The sequence below is a fragment of the Cyprinodon tularosa genome, unplaced genomic scaffold (genome assembly GCF_016077235.1).
Source record: "Cyprinodon tularosa strain WSP-4 unplaced genomic scaffold, ASM1607723v1 ctg59, whole genome shotgun sequence".
NCBI classification, from domain to species: domain Eukaryota; kingdom Metazoa; phylum Chordata; class Actinopteri; order Cyprinodontiformes; family Cyprinodontidae; genus Cyprinodon; species Cyprinodon tularosa.
Window position 1 is genome coordinate 1,420,001 of NW_024039329.1, and position 21,593 is coordinate 1,441,593.

The following is a 21,593-nucleotide window of genomic DNA, read 5'->3' on the forward strand; positions in this document are numbered from 1 at the left end:
AAAGTGCTTTTCATCAAGTCAGGAGCGGTTCAGAGATTGCTGGGATTGGGCACACCATCAGATTTCAAATGAGCTGTATGTTAAATAAAGCTTGACAGCTTTTGTTGAAGCATCTATATATCCTTTCTTTCTTTAACAACTTTTTTTTTAGGAAATAAAGGACATCAGATGGGAAAAACTAATAAAGGATAGAGAATTATCTTTTTTGGCAGTATTTTATTTTCAAACCTCTGCTTTGAAAGAAATTGGTAGCCTCTAAAACTATGGAAGGGGTCTATTTAAAAGCAGGTCACACTTTTTTCTCTTTCTCTTATACTCACACCTAAAAACCTATGGTCACACATGTGCTTATTTAATTTATCCTGCTTAACACTCAAGGTTGTGTGCAGCAATAACAGATCTGATTTAAATTAGTCCCTTCCTTCTTTAACACTGTTCACTTTGACCAAATGCTGACATGAGATTAAGGAGTTGTACACTGAAAACAGTGGGACCATAAAAACAGTATGACATTTTTTATCATAGTAAATGAAAAAATAAGGTATTAGCTTTTCTATTAACATATAATGAAAGATGAGATGTAAATAGGTAAAAAGTAAATCTTTGAATTCTATTTTTTGTCTTCAAGTCAAAGCCTAAAATAAAACACAGCACAGCAGTGACTTTTTACTTGAACCACCGGGAAACTGCTGTGCAAATGTCTGCATGAATTTTACTGCAGGCACATAGTGGCTAAAAAAGACCAAGAACAACAAGCCTCAACATGAGACTTTTCCACATTTGAATAAACCTATTTAACAACTGCTCTATTGCAAAAAGTAAATGAACAAGAATCATATCTCAGTTTCATTGCAAAGCCAGCAAAATTAAAATCACAAATACATAGACTTTTTTATTTCACAAGGCTTCACTTTATTCTGCTTTCCCTGCCTCCTTTTTTAAACGTCAGGATCTGACCCAGCATGGATAAAGATAGGTAGGACGGAAATAAAGCACTTTAAAGAAGAATGAACAATTTGCAATTCACGTGGAAAATAATATATAGTGTACTTTTTCTAGATGTTTGTTAATTTGCATAGTTGTTCTTAAATAAACACATTCTCAGAAAACAAAGAGTATTTTACATATAAAAAAAATATATATTAGTGCTGTCAATCGATTAAATTTTTTTAATCGCGATTAATCGCATCAATGCCTGAGTTAACTCGCGATTAATCGCATTTTAATCGCAAATTTTTTTTCTGATTGAAAATCATTTAAATATACTCGATGACATACAAAAAATACATACAGGCTAGGTTTGTGCCAATGTTCTTTTTTTTAAATGAGAACAGGTCACAGATACTGATTTATGCCATAGAACATATGGCAGGAAGATGGGGAGGCATGTAGCAAAAAATAACAAATATGTAGCCAAAAAAAAAGGCCCTGAAAACAGGCTGATGTAAAAGACAGTCTTTACAGTTAATACAGTCTTTTGAACAAAGACAAGCATTTTACCCTACTGCTATAAAATGTAGTACAGTTAACATTAGATGTTAATTAACCAAGATAATAATGAACAATTTTCAATCAATACATCAAAATCAATAGACCGACATCACTAGATGGAGGTAGTCTATGAAAGTTACTTTTCAGACTCTTAACAAAAATGAGAACACACACACACACACACACACCCACCCACACACAGACACACCCACCCACACACACACACGATACCGACCTGTGACAGCAAGAGTGCCGTAGCAGATTCCATTTAACCTCAGTAATCTGTTTTCTCAGCGTATTTCAGGTTGCTACTAGTTACCAGACACTCAACTTGTTTGTTGGTGGTGGGGCTTAAAGAAAAGGCACTAGCGTCACCCAGTGTATGAGCGTCTTTTTCCCTTGAGGAGCTCCGCTCTAGAAGCCTATGAGAAATGCATACACTGGGGTAAAATAGCCCCGCCTTCCCGCAGGCTGCAGCGGGATGTACTTGGAAAATTTTACCATAAAACCACATAGCGTTAATCTCACGTTAAAAAAATTATCGCCGTTAAAATGGCCTCGCGTTAACGCGATAATAACGCGATAATTTTGACAGCACTAATATATATATATATAAAGCTGACTAATAGCTTCTCCATTATTAATCAATTTATTTTGTTGTTGTTTTTTTGTTGGCATTCATATAATTATACTGGTATGATAAATTAGTATACTTTTGATTGGTTTTTGGTACACGTCTATTTCTATTTTATATCCTCCATGGAGAAAACTCAACCAGCCGCCACTCATATTAGCTATTTTGCTATGTCACTTGTAATGATGAAGCCTGAAAATACTTATGCTCGGACTTTTGCCTCATATGTGAAACCATGATTTGAGACTTAACAGAAAATCACATTGCTTTAACTACATTTATAAAGCAATGAGAAATTACTTTCTAATTTACACATGACTATGCATGAATTTCCCTTAAATACCATTCTCATTTAGATTTTTACCTCAATTTGTTACATCCACACACCAATAAAGACTATATACATTTCTGTATCTATCTAATTGTTCCGTTGGTATCAGATGTTCCGAAGAAACAATTTTCTACAATTCCAGATGAATAACAACTTCATAAGCTTTAGTATGGAAACTCTGATCAATTGTTACATTTATTGAAACACACTTCTCTTATGAAACTATTGCAACAAACATCACAAGCACAAAATGCACCAAAGACAAATTAAGACATTATTTAGCTGATTTGTAGAAATCGTGTTTTGATGTTGAGGATGATCAAGTGTATACGCTTAAATGGTATACTCTTTTTATCTCTGCTATACTTATATGAAGGCAAACACAACATATTTTCTCAAGCACACACCAAATCTCACACTGCATTACAATTACCGAAGCCCAATGTATTTGTCCATCCTCACATTAGCATAATGTGGCAGCACAAGTTCTCTCCTTTTTTTTCTTCTTTTTGAACTTCTGGCTTCTCTCAGATCCATCCCTCCTCCCTTTAATGCTCAGGCGTAACCTTGTTCCATTAAACTCTAATTAGTCTGAGAAACGCTCTAATTGTCAATACACTGTATTCGTCATTACTCATGAGTAAATTAGGATTCATTAGACTTTTTAGGTCTAAAAACTGTTTAGGCTAACAGTCTTTGTAAAGAAATATGTTATAGGCGGATTTTTGTCACTTTGTCATTTTTACATTAAAACCTGTTTAATCAAGCCTGTTAGAGCATGTTGGGTTGGAACTATCTTGAACAAAAAAGGTCAAAGCAGGACAGCTTAAGTCCAACACAATATTTGGTTTATATAGCAGACCAAAGATATGGATGCAGTTTTTGGTTTCATCATAAGGACTGCATTTTCTGCCTCTGACAGTGGTGTTATTTTGCAAAGAATGTGCACAGAATATCTGCACAACCATTTGATTAGATTTAGATTTAGATTTTTTTTTTCCCTTTCGGCTAGTGTATGTCAACACCTTTATTTACAGATGATTCCTTACCTGGAAATTTCCAGCATAATCCTCATCCTTGTCTCCTACTGCACCTTCCTTTATGGCAATAAGGGTGAACCCTCTAAAGTAGGAGGGGCTGGTTGCAGTCAGACTCACTTGGTGAGGAAAAACAAATGATAGCAGTTTAGAATGTTGCACCTAACAATAAGGATTAATACACAATACACACTCTTTATAAGTGTTATATCAGGTACAAAACAATATTATTATACCCGAAGTTGGTGTTTTAAAAAGGTAATATAAAAAAGTTAGGACTTGGTAATGAGTCGTTCTTATTATAAATAAAGATTTTCACATTGCACATCATTTTTTTTTTTTTTTTTTTTTTTTTTTTTTTACAAATTACAAATCCAGCTGGCACATACAACTCCCCCGCCCCCCACCCCACGCAATCAGAGGGTATAAGCCCTAAGGACCACAGAACAGACGGCATATATTTGTGCCTTGCATCATTTAACTTTGGCAGCAAACAAAACCAAACAGATCAGGTCAGATTTTGGGCTTTATTATGATAAGTGAGGTCATACCGGTCAAAATTGATGTCACATACATACAAGTTTAGAAAGTCTGAATGCCCTGCTTATAGTGTTTATGTCAATAATTGTTTAAAATAGCTTACACACTCAAAATTGTTAAAATAGAATACACAAAAAAAATATTTAACCTAAGTATGGAAACAGCATCCCTTACTGTGAAAACAGCACCCTTTCATGCATTAAACTAAATGATAAAATAACTTATTAGGCTACAAGTTTTAAATGACTGGTTTGTGTTTACAGACCACCCACCTCTGTATGTGCTCCCCGGCTGGTAACGCTCCGGATCTCCTTCAACCACGAGTTGAAACTCGTTGTTTGTCTCCTTCTGATTGCTCTGAGCCCGTAAAACCCGACTACAGTAGCTGTCAGCCTTCACGGTTCTGTCGAATGGATCTTCGGTGAATGCAAACGGATCGCAAGCGGCGGAACAAATAAAACAGAGCAGCAGCAGAGCCCGTGGGGACAATCGGCTTCGTGTCATTTTGTAAATTTGCGTTATTTGAGTTAATGAAAAGATAAAATTAAATTAAAGCTTTGTCTTCGCTCTGGTTTTCACTCCTACTAGTCAGCTGCTGAAGTGGAGTTGTGCGCTCTTAGCGGGGCAGATCCATCCTGGTAGGAGGCAGAGAAGAGGATTGGCTGGGATGCGATGTGCGCTTTTCTGCAGGAGCGACGCACTGAGCGGGATAGAAGGATTCCGGAGAAGTGCCAGAGAAAGCAATAAACGTTTGCAAACTTATCCGGGCGGCTCTGACCAACCAGTGAGCGCAAAGACATCCACTGAGACAAAGCTACGTGTTTGACTGAGTTGAACCGAACACTCTGTGCGATCGTCTCATTTTTTAATACCCTGAAGGATACGAGGCTGAAGTTGTTTTTCCGTCATGAACGAACGACACAGAACCCTGCTGCTCACAGTGACTAAACTAGCCCCATTTGCACTGTGTGCATGGCCGAATTATTAAAGAATTTAGCGATAGTGGGCACAATTGGCTCTGACCAGGGGCGCTGCCACCAATTTGGAGCCCCATGAACAACATTGATATTGCCCCCCCAGAAAATTATCCTCACACCAAAAGGTTAAATAGGCTTAACGTTAGAAATGATCCTCTCAAAACAATAACAGATTATTTAAAGCAAAAATTTTAGCTGTATCTATGTACACATGAGAAGAAAATAGCTTTTAGATTTTTAAAATATAGTTCTATTAGGTTCCACTTTATTAAAGTTAAAGGACATATTATTTTTATGATGGTCCTTATAATTTAGTTTTCATTCATGTATACTTGTATTGAGAATAAAACATGTATTTTTGAGGTGGCTGCTACAGGCTGTTCGTGAGAATCATCAAGATTTATAAATGTCCTTTAATTTAACTGAACTATTTTAATATTGACATAGACTTTAATAGAGGCTGCTGGAGGCTGCTCAATACTTTCCTTCAACTGTCTAGTATCCAAGACAAACATCTACATGCCATTATTTATGTATTTATTAATTTGGAGTTATTTATTTTGATAAATATAAAAAGTTAAGTTAAAAAAGCTAAAATGATGTACAAAATGTAGCTCACCTGCTTCACTGGGATGGGGGGGCATTTGGGAGGCTTTTATTTAGTGTTTTTTTTTTTTTTTTTTTTTTGAAATGTGACTATTTTTTTAGATTTGTTATTTGGACTACCTAGGGGGGCTGGTTTCCTCGTTGTCATGTCTGTCTTAGTGCAGCAGGAAAACCTGCCATTTTATTCCACCATATACACTCACCGGCCACTTTATTAGGTACCCCATGCTACTGTAGTAACGGGTTGGACCCCCTTTTGCCTTCAGAACTGCCTCAATTCTTCGTGGCATAGATTCAATAAGGTGCTGGAAGCATTCCTCAGGGAGTTTGGTCCATATTGACATGATGGCATCACACAGTTGCCGCAGATTTGTCGGCTGCACATCCATGATGCGAATCTCCCGTTCCACCACATCCCAAAGATGCTCTATTGGATTGAGATCTGGTGACTGTGGAGGCCATTTGAGTACAGTGAACTCATTGTCATGTTCAAGAAACCAGTCTGAGATGATTCCAGCTTTATGACATGGCGCATTATCCTGCTGAAAGTAGCCATCGGAAGTTGGGTACATTGTGGTCATAAAGGGATGGACATGGTCAGTAACAATACTCAGGTAGACTGTGGCATTGCAACGATGCTCAATTGGTACCAAGGGGCCCAAAGAGTGCCAAGAAAATATTCCCCACACCATGACACCACCGCCACCAGCCTGAACCGTTGATACAAGGAAGGATGGATCCATGCTTTCATATTGTAGACGCCAAATTCTGACCCTACCATCCAAATGTCGCAGCAGAAATCGAGACTCATCAGACCAGGCAACGTTTTTCCAATCTTCTATTGTCCAATTTCGATGAGCTTGTGCAAAATGTAGCCTCAGTTTCCTGTTCTTAGCTGAAAGGAGTGGCACCCGGTGTGGTCTTCTGCTGCTGTAGCCCATCTGCCTCAAACTTCGACGTACTGTGCGTTCAGAGATGCTCTTCTGCCCACCTTGGTTGTAACGGATGGTTATTTGAGTCACTGTTGCCCTTCTATCAGCTCGAACCAGTCTGGCCATTCTCCTCTGACCTCTGGCATCAACAAGGCATTTCCGCCCATAGAACTGCCGCTCACTGGATGTTTTTTCTTTTTCGGACCATTCTCTGTAAACCCTAGAGATGGTTGTGCGTGAAAATCCCAGTAGATCAGCAGTTTCTGAAATACTCAGACCAGCCCTTCTGGCACCAACAATCATGCCACGTTCAAAGTCACTCAAATCACCTTTCTTCCCCATACTGATGCTCAGTTTGAACTGCAGGAGATTGTCTTGACCATGTCTACATGCCTAAATGCACTGAGTTGCCGCCATGTGATTGGCTGCTTAGAAATTAAGTGTTAACGAGCAGTTGGACAGGTGTACCTAATAAAGTGGCCGGTGAGTGTATTTGTGTGTAGCTGCCATAAACACACCTAGTATTCTTTAATAATCATACATTCTTAAATAAACAATACTGCGCTCTGCCATTTTGGAAATGGAACGTCAACTGTTTCTTCTCTTTTTTTCTGCATTCCACTTTGCGACTACAGCACCTACATCCGTGTCAACTATAAAAGGATACAGACATTCTATTTGTTTGTGCATGCCGCGCACAGTCCATCGCAACAACCCAAAAGTGCAATGTATCTCGGCCTTAAGAATCTTCCTAAATTTTCCCCACTCTGGTACCCCTGGCTTTAGCTATAGATGGATGGATTGATAGACAGACAGACAGATAGATAGCTTTTCTGTTTGCAAAATCAGTGATGGTATAACTGTAAGTGATCTGTGCCAATTTCATTGTAAATAATACCAATCCCTGCCAGCCAACTCGATTATTCCTCTATCATTAAAGAACTTAGATAATTTTTTATTCTTTTAAGTTTGGGAAAGCTTGTACATTTAGAAAAATAGATGCAACAATCACATGAAGATATACATTGTTACTTATGCATAAAGCCCAAACAATAACCATTCTTTTGGGGCATGTACTTGCTCTGGGACCCTAAGAAATCACTCAATTCACTCATGCCTTGAACTGGATCTGTAAATGTGTGTTTGAGTTTGTATGTACTTGTACTTGCAGCTGAGTAAGAACAAGTTAGTTTTTTTTTCATATTTTCAAATATATCATATAAAATGGAGACTTTGATGTAAAGGGAGAACCTTTTTATTGTCCACAGTTTTTTGGAGTTAGATATCAGTTTTAGCACTAATGTGTGAATTAGGTTTAGGAAAGCATGACATTTGTTCCAGCAGTGGTTAGGTTTGGGCTTAGGGTCAAGGTTAGAGCATAGAAAAGGTTGAAATGAATGGAAGTAAATGCATGGTTCTCTGTAAATCTGCAAGGGTGTGTGGTGGTGGTGTTCAGGCTCGGACTGGGAACGTTTTTCGGCCCTGACATTTTTTCTCCTACAACGGCCCAAAAATAGAAGCACAGTCAAACGTGTACCTCTCAAAGTGAAACACAATACACACATTGTGGATTAACTGATCTATCTTCTAGCATCACACGACAACCATCACCAAGACTTCTATGATGTGGTTTTACTGTCTTTGGTTATTAACACAAACGCGACAGTGACAGCTGCTTGCGTAACGTCCACACATGCACAAAGCCTGCCAGATACCCACACACATACTTGGGCTACAACGTAAGCCAGAGTGTTGTAAAAATGCCAATATAAAACAATACAATATAGAGGCAGACAGGCAGTTCTTCAAGAATGAATACTTGAAAGCTCAGCGGTGTGTAAGCATTCACTGCGAGTCTATGTAAACAGATGTAAAAACCCCATCATGCACCACAACATATTTTTTCTAAATATTTGAACATAAATTTGCCAAATGTAAGATAAACATCGTAGTTTGGTTTAAAGAAACCTTTTTAGTTTTATTATAATTTAGTTTGTTATGAGGATTTTACAGTTTGAAGAAATAGAAAATTACAATATATGCCAACTGTCACAAGGATGTTCATGAGAAGGAAGGGCTATATATATTGCATGCATCATTTAAGTAACATTGTATTATGTTTTAAGCTCCTTGAGTTATTTACTGTCACAGGTACTTGCAATAAGTGTTGGGGCAGTTATGATTTAAAGAGGGCCGGCCCTCGCATGCTGAAAGTAGGACCGGCCCACCCGGTACACAGATAACCAGTCAAAGCCTGGTGGTTTTAAAGAAGGTGGGGGCACATTTGTGAACATTGCAGTTAAGAAATGTTTGGGCATAATTATAAAAATATTACATAGAACTAAAACATACTAAAGTATGTGTGTGTTGCCATGAGTATAACATACTTTCCATTATCAAGGGCAACTCATCCCTCATGTCTTCAAACAAGTGAGGGATTCACAACTGCTACACCAACCTTTAATAAATCCCATGGGTTTTCCTTTCAGAGTGGGATAGAGGTCAGGAGGGAGAATCAAATTAGGTTCTCATCTGATCATAATGGAAGAGAAGAGCCTGCTCATTAAACAACAAAGCCCTCTGCTGCTAAGTCATTAGGGCCATATTTACCATGCAACTGATCCAAAACTGAAAAGACCTTAGAGGATTTATCGTTGTTTTTGTCTACTTAATTTGAAGGACAAATAAGAGCAATTGCATGATACTGAAAAAAAGGGAAACTGATTGACTTTGTTAGAAAATTGTAAACCTTGACAGTTACTGACCGATAATATAAAAAGTTATGAATTTCTAATGATGGGATTTTATCCTTTTAGCTTAAAACCCTTTACAAACACTGAATGTATTTAATTTATATATTACAGTTTGTAATTAGTGGCACTTTCTGATATGGGTGACATGGACATTGCCCAAGGTGGTTTTGCCATGCACCGTGCCCACGCCCTCACAGTCATGGAGTAAATTATATGAATCAATAGCAGAGGCACGTTACAGATTAGCGACCTTAACACACACACACACACACACACACCTACACACACACGCACACACAACTCTTCCTGCATTCACCCTATCATTGTCTGCCCCCAGATGCTCCAGTGTGCACTACTTTGAGCTTGTTTGACTGTTTTGGCTGGAGTAAATGCTAATGGAGGAGCATTGCACCTAATGATGGACTCACATAAAAGGAACCTCTCAGGGGCTCAAAAGTGGAAACGAAGGGGAGAAGAAGAGAGATGCTGCCTTGGTGAAAGGCAAGTTCTCCAAAAGGCTGAAAGATGGGAGAAAATTAAGTATGGTGGCTTGAACTTTTGTATGATGGCTTGTACACATTGAAGCTAGTTTAAACTACTACAGGTAGAATGTACTGTAGTTTTGCAACTGTGTATTTTCTTTTATTATTTGACAAATGTGTACAAAAGCCTTTGTTGGCAATGACATCTTCGAGACGCCTCCTGTATGGAGAAATTAGCTGCATGCATTTCTCAGGTATGATTTTGTCCCATTCCTACACACAATCTTGAAGATTTCTTGGGCCTCTTCTATGGACTCTTATTTGTAGTTATTTCCATAGTTTTTTATTGGATGTAGTTTATTGGCTGAGCCATTGTAGCATTTATTTACTTTCTCTGATACCAGTTGAGAGTTTCCTTAGCAATGTGTATTGAGTCAATGTCTTGTTAAAATGTCCACCCATGTTTCATCTTCACCATCCAGGTAGATGGCACCACATTTTTTTAAGAATATCTCTTTATATTTTTCCAATCACCTTTCCTTCAATTATTCGAAGTTTGCTAGTTCCATATGCTAAAAAAAACCCCACACCATTATATTCCCACCTCCAAACTTCACTGTTAGTATGGTGTTTTTGGAGGGATATGCCATTTGACCACATAACATGAAGTGTATTATGGCGTCCAAAGATTTCAATTTTGCTCTCATCTGACCAGACAGTATTCTCCCAGTATTTCACATGCTTGTCTAAATTTTGTTGAAAAAACTTTTAACAAGCTTCAACATGTTGTTTTCTTCAGCAATGAAGCCTTGCATGGTGAGCATTCATAGAGGCCATGACGGTTGAGTGCATTACTTATTGTTTTCTTTGAAACAATTGTACCTGCTAGTTCCAGGTCTTTCCGAAGCACTCCAAAACTGGTCTTTGGCTCTTGGATAACTCCTCTCATAATTATTTTAGCTCCTCTGTCTGAAATCAGAAATCCAACATTACTCACTGGAAAAAAATAAGTTTAGAAATTCATTAACCAATGGCATCATGAAGGTTGCGACGGTCTTGAGAAACCTCTTTACTTTTATCAATCATGAGATGTTTCTTGTGTGAAACCTGAGACACCTCTCTATAAGCCATAATTTGGGACTGAACCACCTGATATTAATTTGCACTGAAAACAGGCATGATTGCTTTGTAATTACTGAAAGATTTTGGCTGGTATCCTGGCTTTCTATGCCTTTTTGCAACTCTCTTTCTTCCTGGATATATGGTGGTTATATATAGTGGGGGCTCAGTGTCGACAGCTGCTCTCTGAAACAGTGGAGGCTTAATGTTTATGAACGTTGAGGCATAACAATGCATATTTGACCAATTTTCCTATAGAGCCTCTGAAGGACTTATGCATTTCTTTAAAGTTGATTTTATCTTAGTTGTATTTCTGCCAATTTTTTCCTACATTTTTCATGGCACATGTCTCCAAGTAGCTGTAGACTACTTTTGTTTTTTTTTAAGAGCAGAAATAAATAGAGGTGAGTAGCAATGAACATAGACCAAATGTTTTATATGGACTAGAATAGAGGCTAGCTATGACAGACAGATTTTTTTGTTTTCTTCATACCAGAATATGGACCATTTAATCCTTTATTCTCTGTGTCCTATTGTTCCTCATTTCGGTCCTGTGAAGTTGACATTAAAAATATGTTTCACACAATTTCAGTTTCTAATGGAAAGTGTCATAAAAATGAAAGCCACAGAACTAAAAGTGTTTTCCACAACACAATGAGATGAGCACATATCTATCCGGCTCATGCAGCCCCTCCTTCTAAAGCCCAACACATGCTGATAAAATTGTCAAGCTATCACAGTAGCCATCAGGTAATAAATATATATATCCCCCCTATCTTGTAACTTCTATTATCAAAGGCAATAGGTTTTAGTCATACAGATAATCACAACATCAAGATATTATCTTTTCATCACACTATCCACATCCTCAAATCCCAGTGCTTGTAAAGCTTTATCCTTGTCTCTCTTTTTTTTTTTCTTTTAATAATCTCTGTCTTGTGCGTTTTTCATTTCACTCTGCCGTGTTGGGGGTGTTTTTTAGTAGAAACACATGTGTATGTCTAAGATAGTGACTGCTGCAGAAGAACATGAACACAGAGTGGATTTGAGGGGTATACCAACAGCTTAAGATAATCTCAAATTTGTTCACACGAATTTGCTGTGCACACACATAGGGTACAAACAAAAATCTTGTTAATTTCTAGATTTTGGAAATGGTGAAGATTTCAACTAAAAACCTCTACTACAGTATATTCGAAAACTATGTTGTAAAACAATGTGCTTATTTCTGTGAAAGAAGTTCCTTTACATTCTATTTATTTATATAGGGCCAATTCACAACGCAGATCATCTCAAGATACTTTACAGAGACAACTGAACCAGATCATACAGTCACATTAGTTCAAAGTTTTCTATCTAAGGAAAACATCAACTCATTGTCTTGAAGGCAATCCCTCAAGCATGCTTGTAGCAACAGTTGAGAGGAAAACTTCCTTTTAACAGTAAGAAACTTCCAGCAGAACCAGGCTCAGTGTGAGTGGCCATCTGGCGAGGCCAACTGAGGATCAGGGAGACAGAAGCAGAAATAGAAAAAGAGGCAGAGATACAAAAGCCAACTGTCAATCAGCTCCACAGGTTAGGGTTAGGGTTAGGGTGACCTTTCAGGCTCTGTACCACATCTGTCCAACCCTGTCCCAGCATCTGATTCTTCCTGGTCTTCCAAATTGCTAGTTTAGCCATGCCAAATAAAAAAAATAATTAAAACCAATGTCAGTTTTCTGCTTACTGTATATTTGGGCCCAAAAACAAACAGAGGAACAGAGAAAACCTGTCCCAAAACCCTTTAGAACTCTAAAAAGACCGACTAGCTGAGGACAACCCATCACTAAGAGCTCTAGTGTTTCCCTCTGAGTGCAGAATGGACAGCCCTCCACAGTGCCTGAATCGAGGTGAGCCCTGTGACTGTCCATGGCTATTGCTTCATGTATAATTCTCCACTGAAGGTCAACCATCCTTTTCTCAACAGAGGGTTTATATAGGACCCTCAACCTGCCTTTAGGGGTAACGTCTGAGGCAAATACTGTACCTCTCACCAGACTCCTTCACTCCAACTAGAGAGTTAAGGTTCAGCACACTGCATGAAAAGTGGGATTTTCGTCAATATACGGTACTGTAGATTGTCGTGGAACTTCAGGTTAGCGGCAGTTTACGGCAATTTGCAACCTTCGCCGAAAACTCCCGTAAATTGTCAGAAATTGACGTGGAATTTCTTAGGCAGTGTTCCCCCCATGCCTCCCCCCCATGGAATTCTAGGGGAGGCTTTAACATGTTAATGAACATGCTGTGAGCTATACAAATGCAAACCAGGGTTGCAGGGGGGTTATAGCCTCTTACATTTTAGCTTGAATTGATTTATTTAATTAAAGTATAGAGACCAAAACAGATCTTTAGCTGACAGAGCAATACATTTAGAGCAGTAATTATTTTTTTTTTAAATTTGCATTTAAGATAAAAAAATAAAATGTTGTCTGTCAATATGCTCAATTCACAATTACTTAAGTGGAAAAGTTCCAAGAAATGATTCTGAGATGATTCACTTTATAACATGGCGCATTATCCTGTTGGAAGTAGCCATCAGAAGATTGGTACACTGTGGTAATAAGGACATAGGTCAGCATGCTAAATTGGTTTTAAGTGGCCCAAAGTGTGGCAATAAATATTCCCCAAATAGATGGTAGAAATAGATCAGGCTCAGTATAGCCTAATTATAGACTCTTACATTTTAGCTTGAATTGATTTATTTAATTAAAGTACGCTAGATTACTGTGTATGCAAATGTTATGTAAAAAAAATACACAAATAATTTACTTCAAAAATTAGTTTTAATCAGAATCAGTTGGCTGTAATGGTTAATTTTTTTTTTTAGATTTCCACTTTTTTTTTTTTTTTTTGTTATTGAATATATAAGAAAACAATAACAATCTCAAATAACAAGTCAATAACAAATATTTCAATACAAGAAGAAATATCACAACTCCTGCTTTTGAAAAATAAAATTAAATGCACAGGCTGGAACAAAGTATAAAATAAAATAAAATAAATAAAAATAAATAAAATAATAATAGTAGTTAAAGTAAATTATTCAGTGGGGACTACCAACTGAAATTCTTCAATTAACTCAAACAATTTAATTGCATTTAAATTCTGCATCTTTCTCAGACATCTTTTGAAAAGGGAAAGTTCATTTTTGAGAGCAGAGATTGAGAGGGAGCATTTTGCATAGCGACATTTATGGATATAATACTTTGTTACAATTATTAGAATATTGATTAAAAATTCCAAATTTTTTTTCTTTAATGGATAAACCGAATTGAATGTTTTGCCAGGAAATAAAATCTAAATTTATTGTTTTAGAAGACAGAAAGGTTCGAAGTTGATCCCATAAGTTTAATACTTCTTTACATTCATAAAAAAGATGTTTAGTTGTTTCCAATTGAGTTGTACAAAAGCCACAATTCTCAACATTAAACTTAAATCTCTCTCTTAAAAACTCATTTGAAGGATATATGTTATTTATTATTTTAAATTGTAATTCTTTATATTTAGGAGGAATTGGGAATTTCAAATAATTTGTCCTAATTTTGACTATCATAGATTTCTTAAAATTTTGTAAGAGAGCTGTGCTTTTTGTTCTTCCTGGGTACATATTATTTATAGAATATTGATTCAAAAACTTGTTGTTGCATTTATTATCTCTAATGTCCACCTGCTCAAATTCAATCTTATGGAAACAAACAATTGCAATTGCAAACAATTTATAGGTGCATTACCGCCACCTTCCAGAATGGAGCGACGCGAGCTCTTCTCGCGAGTCCTTCCGTATAACAATGACGTCGTATGTGATTGGAGGAGCCTGATGAGCCTTCGGCCCCATCGTCCAATCACGTGTGAGCTTTTGTGCACTACGACTTCTCGCGAGACCAGCATATTAGCAGACATGTTTGTGTTACTACACTTAGAAGAACTTAATCTCCAGTTACCGTGTTTGTATTTTGTTGTTACGTGAACAATGGCTGCACGACGTCTCGCGTTCAACTCGCCTCCAACTGCTCTTAGTCCACAACTTTCGGCCAGCCCGCAGACTGACGAGAAGAAACTGCTGATTGCTATCAGCGGACTGTCTCGTCAGCTTGCCCAACGACTGCCGACATGAATGAGCGCTGGAGAATTCGATGCACTCCAGGTTGTAGTCCATAGAGGACAAGATGGCGGCTCGGCAGTCGAGCAACTTTGCGGGATATACGAACTCGAGGAAGAGAAGACGGGTGCACAACGCCACGCTAGCGGTAAATATAAGTTCGATTACTGGTAGCTATGCTAAAAGCAGCCTAGCTTAGCTAGGCAAGCTAAAGGCAACCTAGCCTTGCTAGGTAAGCTAAAAGCAGCCTAGCCTAAAGCTTTATTAAAGTGTATTTTTTGTGATTCACAGGAATCAGTATGCCGTCTTAACAACTCGGAGACTAATTGCAGGCGCTATGAACCGGAGCAGGGGTAAGGTTTAAAGAATATGCTTTCATTCTGCGGTAAAAGGACATGGATACCGACCATAGCTGTACTTTTTTTTTTCTCACAGACTACAGTCGCCTCACAATGAGGCGGTGACCTCCTATTTGCTCGGATTTGCACGATGTTGATAAAGACGACATTGTGTGTAAGTGACTTGTTTTAATGTTTTCTCCTTCCTTGTTACTGTGACTTGCGTTTGATTTTATTTTTTTTTATTCATACCTCTCATTTGTTTTCCAGCTGCCTGTAAGACGTATTATGAGACGGTATGCAGGAGCTTCAGATACACGCTGCTAGCCAGCACGCTGCGTGCGGAGGCTGCCAGGCTATCTGCTCGGAGTCGGGACAGAAGAAAGATGGTAAGACTTTATTTGGTGACTATTTTTCAGGTGCATTGATAGATGTGTTGTGTCCGTATGCAGTGCGCTGCTGATTCATTGTTTTTTTTTCAGCTGCTGAAGGCGAGGCAGAGTGTGCTATCAGATGAGGAAGTGGAACTCTGTAAGTCCGCCACCGTCGACCTCATGTCCGACGAAGAAGATGGCGTCGTCGGCGGTGTCTCTGAATGGATTGTACGGTCGCCGCCATTTCGTAGGCCGGATCTCACTGAACTCTGTGTTAAGCTGCAGTCCCGGTTAGAAGCGATGCCGAAGTACAGGGCCACGCACAGTAGGCGTCTGCACATCGGACCTGCCTCGGAGGGAATGCTGCCTGTTACCTCCAACCCCGATGAAGCAAACGGACCGTTCACGGAGTTTTAATTTTTAGATACGCATGTGTTTGGATACGCGTTGTATATAGTTGTGTGTGTTTTAATAAAGCTCTTTCTTTGCATAAACAGCTTCCTGGCAAATGTTCATTTCCTGTATAAATTCATTCATGTCCTTGATGGTAGCATAATAATTGTGTAGTAGTGTAGGATAACATAAATACACAGCATATGAATGAATAAATATATGAATATATATATATATGAATGAATAAATATATGAATGAATAAATATATGAATATATATATATATATGAATGAATAAATATATATATGAATAAATATATATGTAAATATATATATATATGCCAACCAATCACGAGCGACTTTACTTGTTTAAAAGGAAGCGGTTCCGTCCAATACTCAGTAAGAAAATTAAAGCCTAGCGTGGCCACGTGTGGTTTTGCTGCCAATCACGAGTGATTTCACTTGTTTGAGAATAGTGGTTTCAGCCAATACTGAGAAGGTTATTCAAGCCAGACCTGGCCAGCCGCGCGGGTTTGCTGCATTCATATGCTAATTAGGGCCATTAGTACAGCTGATCGCTCTCCACATACGTCAGAGTCCGTTTCCGACAATTTGTGGCACGACAAACGCGGACAAGCACGGGTTGCAAATTGTCGGAAACTGACGAAAATCAGGCAGATCTGCGGGAGTTTACGGGGGTTTACGGGGACGAAAATCTCACTTTTCATGCAGTGGCACTGTTGTGTGATTCAAAGTAAACGTTGAAAGAAAACACGGGACAACCAGCGTACGTTTCTGTTCAACTGTATTGAATAACAGACGTTCTGATACAATGCTCTGCCTTACATACCAAGGGACTCAGGTTCCCTCCAGTGGTCACATTTGGTATTACACATGCAGGTCTTATCACATAAACACTGGTTAACATCACATCCCTCTTACTGGAAGTTAAAGAGACCTTATTGGAAGTTAAAGATGATTACTCTTTTTTAAGTTTGCTGTTAACCTGAGAACATTGTAACCAACATATTCGTACAACTTATAGGATTTTCTTTCCTCTAACATTTCAAGATAAAAGATTCATTTCATTTCTAACGTCTCATAACACCAGACATTTAGCATTCAGCCACGTAACTGACATAACATAAACAGAGTTTTAAACCAAACACAATCATCATTTTAATTCATTTTCATCTGGAAACAGTTTTCTCTTTTTTTTTTTTTTTTTTTTTTTTTTTGTAACAGGTAAGTGTCTCTCTCTTTTTTTTTTTTTTGATTGTTATATACAGGTAAGCATCTCACATTCTCTTTTCATTTCACAGGTAAGTATATGTTTCTTTCTCTTATTATTTTCACAGGTCAAGTCTGTCCGGTCTCTTTATTTTCCTGCCAGACCTGGTTCTTGTGATATGAGGTGAGCTCACAGTCGGTCTGACTGCTGAAGGAGTCTCTTCACCTCTGTCCACCTTGAGTGGCTGCTGCTCGCACTCTGACCTCTGCTCTGGCATAGGAATCAGGTGAGAACGGTTCCGCCGCAGTGTCCCCTGTGATCCAGCGATCAGGTAAGATCGTGGGGTGCCGTGTGCGGATGTTACCGTACCTGGCTCAGCTGTGTCTGTGATCCAGACGTCGTCACCTGGTGACAGCTTACCCAGGTCTCGTGCTCTGTGTCTGCTGTTGTAGTGTTGTGCGCCTGCTCGCCTCTTCTCCCTCTCTTTCCGCTGAAGGTCGCGAAGGTCTGGAAGTGCTGGCTGTAACCTCTCTGGCAGGACCGGCAGAGTGGTGCGCAGGCGCCGTCCCATGAGCAGCTCGGCAGGGCTGTAGCCGTTGCTCAGGGGTGTCGCTCTGTAGGCCAACAGAGCGCGGTAGGGGTCGCCGGCTTTCTTAAGCAGGCTCTTTATGGTTTGGACGGCACGCTCGGCCTCACCGTTGCTCTGGGGGTGTTTTGGGCTGCTGGTTACATGCTCAAAACAATAGTCACTGGCAAAGGCTTTCATTTCATGCCCAGAAAATTGTGGCCCATTGTCACTAATTAGAGTCTCTGGAATGCCGTGACGTGCAAACATTGATTTGAGGTGTGTGATCACGTTAGTAGATCGTGTGGGGCTGAGCTGGGCAATCTCAATATAGCGGGAGAAATAATCAACTACTAACAGGTAAGTTTTGTCCTTCAGCACGAAAAGGTCTGCACCTACTTTCTGCCATGGCCTATCAGGTAGTTGGGTTGGCATCAGGGGCTCTTTTGGGTTGGCCCTCTCCTTGATGCATTCTCTGCATTTGAGTACCAGCTCTTTGATCTGGTTGCTCAGCCCAGGCCACCATACTGTTTGGGTAGCCCTCTCCCTACACTTCACTATGCCCTGGTGTCCCTCGTGTATTTTGTCTAACACAGTGTCTCTCATTGTTGCAGGAATGACTAACCTTGTGCCCTTCAGGAGTAGTCCGTTTTGCACAGTCAGGAACGCCCTCTCGTGCCAGTAGTGCTTGGCGGGCCCCTGTAGCTGGTTCCTGTCCGGCCAGCCCTCCACGCAGTATTTCATCACCTGCGCGCAGACGCTGTCGCCCTGCAGCTGTTTGCGAAGCTCTGTGAGGTACCTGTCGCTGGTCGGGAGGTGCTCCAGCACCGCTTCGACGTAGATGTTGGTGTCCTCCATCAGGTCGTTGTCGCTGCTTGTCACTGCATTTGTCAGTGGGGCGCGTGAGAGTGTGTCAGCTGAGGTAAGGCTTTTCCCAGGTGTGTGGAAGATCGTGTAGGAGTACCTCATCAGACGCATCCTGAATCTCTGGATTCGTGGTGGCAGTGCGTCCAGAGCCTGGCCTCCCAGCAGGCTCACTAGAGGTTTGTGGTCTGTTTCGAGTTCAAAGTGCACTCCAAGGATAAAATCACTGAACCTCTCACAGGCCCATGTCAGTGCCAGTGCCTCTTTCTCCAGCTGGGCGTATCGCTGTTCTGTGTCGGTCAGCGACCTGGAAGCATACGCGACCGGTAGCCACGCTTCTGCCTTCTTCTGTAGCAGCACGGCTCCCAGCCCATAAGATGAGGCGTCCGCCGAGATCTTCAGTGGGCTGTTTGGGTCGTACAGCTGGAGTACTGGCGCTGTGGAGAGTTCATGTTTGAGGCTGCGGAAAGCACGTTGCTGGTCGTGCCCCCAGAACCACATGTTCTTCTTTGAGAGCAGGGCTCTCAGTGGCTTGTCCTTCTCAGAGAGGTTGGGGATGAACTTCCCGAGCTGGTTTACCATCCCCAGGAAGCTGCGGAGCTCGCTGATGTTCGTCGGCTCCCTCATGTCTTGAACTGCCTTTGTCTTCTCTGGGTCTGGTTTCACCCCCTCAGCTGAGATGATGTGCCCCAGGAACTTTACCTCTTCTCTCCCGAACTCACACTTTGCCATGTTCAGCGTCACACCGGCCTTCTCTGCCCGCTCCAGGACTGCATGCACCCTGCTGTCGTGCTGCTCCTTCGTGTCTCCCCAGATGAGGATGTCGTCGACGTGGCAGACGACGCCTTCCAGGCCTGCTGTGACCTCAGATGTCATCCTGTTCTGGAAGTGCTCCGATGCTGAGCTGATCCCGAAGGGTAGCCTGTTGAAGTGGTACCGCCCGAATGGCGTGATGAAGGTGGTGTACAGTGCTGAGTCTTTTGAGAGCGGTATCTGCCAAAAGCCCATGTTTGCGTCGAGTTTGGAGAAATATTTGGCCCCTGTCAGCATGCCCAGGGTGTGTTCCACCGATGGCAAGATGAACTTTTCCCTGCACACTGACTCATTCACTGGTGACATGTCCACACATATCCTCACCTCATTGTTTTTCTTGGGAGCCACCACCATGCCGCAGCACCACTCAGTTGGCGCCTCAATGCGGCTGATGACGCCCAGGCTCTCCATCCTCTCCAGCTCCCGTTTCACCTTGCCCATGAGAGGTAGTGGTACTCGCCGTGGGACTTTGAGAGAGAAGGGTTTGGCGTCCGGCTTGAGTTTGATGGTGTAGGGCTTCTGCACCAGCCCCAGTCCATCGCAGAGTTTTGGGTACGTCGTCCTCACCGTCTCCTGGTCGATCATGTCTATCCGAGCAACCAGTTTGAGCCTCACTGAAGCTGGCCTGCTCAGTAGCCCGACGTGTAGGTCTCTGACGATGTAGATCCTCTCTGTGGTGCTCCTGTCCTTGTAGGTGAGTGTTTCGGTGACTGATCCTAGCACATTCAACTTTGCACCACCAGGGCCATACAGCTGTTTCATGGCGGCTTTAACGTCTTTGGCACCGGGCATGGTATTTTTGTATACTGTCTCTGGTATGGCTGTTACATCGGCGCCCGTGTCTATTTTAAAAGTCACTTTTCTGCCCTGTAAGCCTATGTCAGCCATCCATGGATCTTCACCCGAGGACACCTCACCTAGAAACAGTCCATCTGTGTCCTCGGCTAACTCATTCACAGAGCTGATGAGTCTGCATACCTTGCCGTAGTGCCCTCTTTTGCCGCAGCTGTGGCATTCAGCGTTCCGAGCCGGACACTGAACCGCAGGATGAGATGGTGATTTTCCACATTTGTGGCATGCCTTGTTTCCCGTCGCCGTGTGAGTCGCTGCTTTTGCTTTTGCATGTCCCGGTTTAAGCCCTTTAGCTTTTAATTGCGTCGCGTTCCACTGCTTTCCTTTTGCTTTGTGCAGTGCATCCACAGCTACTTTGCTAGCAGTGCTCATTTCCCCCCTCAGGTCCGTCTGCTGGCGCCGAACTTCTTCCGACTGCCTGGCCATGGTGATCGCCTTGGTGAGAGTGAGTTGGCTATCCAGCTGCATTTTCTGAGACAGTGCTGTGTCTCTAATGCCCACCACCAATCTGTCTCGTAGCAGTTCATCATGTAGGGAACCATAGTTGCAGCTTTCTGCTAGGGCATAAAGTGCTGTGAGGAATGCGTCGACTGATTCGGTAGGTTGTACTCGTTGGTTAAACTTAGCACGTTCATAAATAACGTTTTTCTTCGGGACGAAGTAACCGTCAAATCCCTCCTTCACTGCATTGTACTGCAAACGCTGCTGCTGGGTTAGCACTAGCCCTCTTAGCACGTCGTCCGCCTCATCACCCATGCAGTAAATTAGCGTGTTAACTTGGTTAGCCTCTGAAGAACAGTTCAAATTACTTGCCAGCCGGAATCTCTCGAAGCGACGAATCCATTTCTCCCATTCGTGCGGTTTAGAAAAGTCAAACGGTTCCGGTGGCTTTATGGTAAACGTTGCACACGGTATGCTAGCCGCTCCTTGGCTTTCCGTTACAGCGTTAGCCATATAACGGTCTGTAACGTTAGCATCTTCGTGGTGGTCCCCCGACGCTTCAACGTTCCCCTGCTGCTGCTCTCGCTCACTCATACTCGCTTGATGTCTCCTCTGTCGCCGTCTGGCACTAGATCCTGGCATTCACGCTGTCTCTTGTCCGCAGGTCGTGAAGTCTACACTTC

The 21,593-nt window shown here is 41.0% G+C and overlaps 1 protein-coding gene across 1 annotated transcript in view; it reads right to left on the bottom strand.

The window, feature by feature from the left end:
* The window catches only part of spon1a (spondin 1a), an 87,898-nt gene extending 82,910 nt beyond the window's left edge, over positions 1–4,988 (bottom strand). Inside the window, exons 1-2 of the mRNA XM_038306762.1 lie at positions 4,306–4,988; positions 3,506–3,612 (exon numbers count right to left, since the gene is read on the bottom strand). Of these exons, the coding sequence (XP_038162690.1) occupies positions 3,506–3,612; positions 4,306–4,537 (339 nt within the window). The 5' untranslated portion in view covers positions 4,538–4,988. The remainder of the gene's footprint in view (positions 1–3,505; positions 3,613–4,305) is intronic.
* Positions 4,989–21,593: the final 16,605 nt, after the last annotated feature.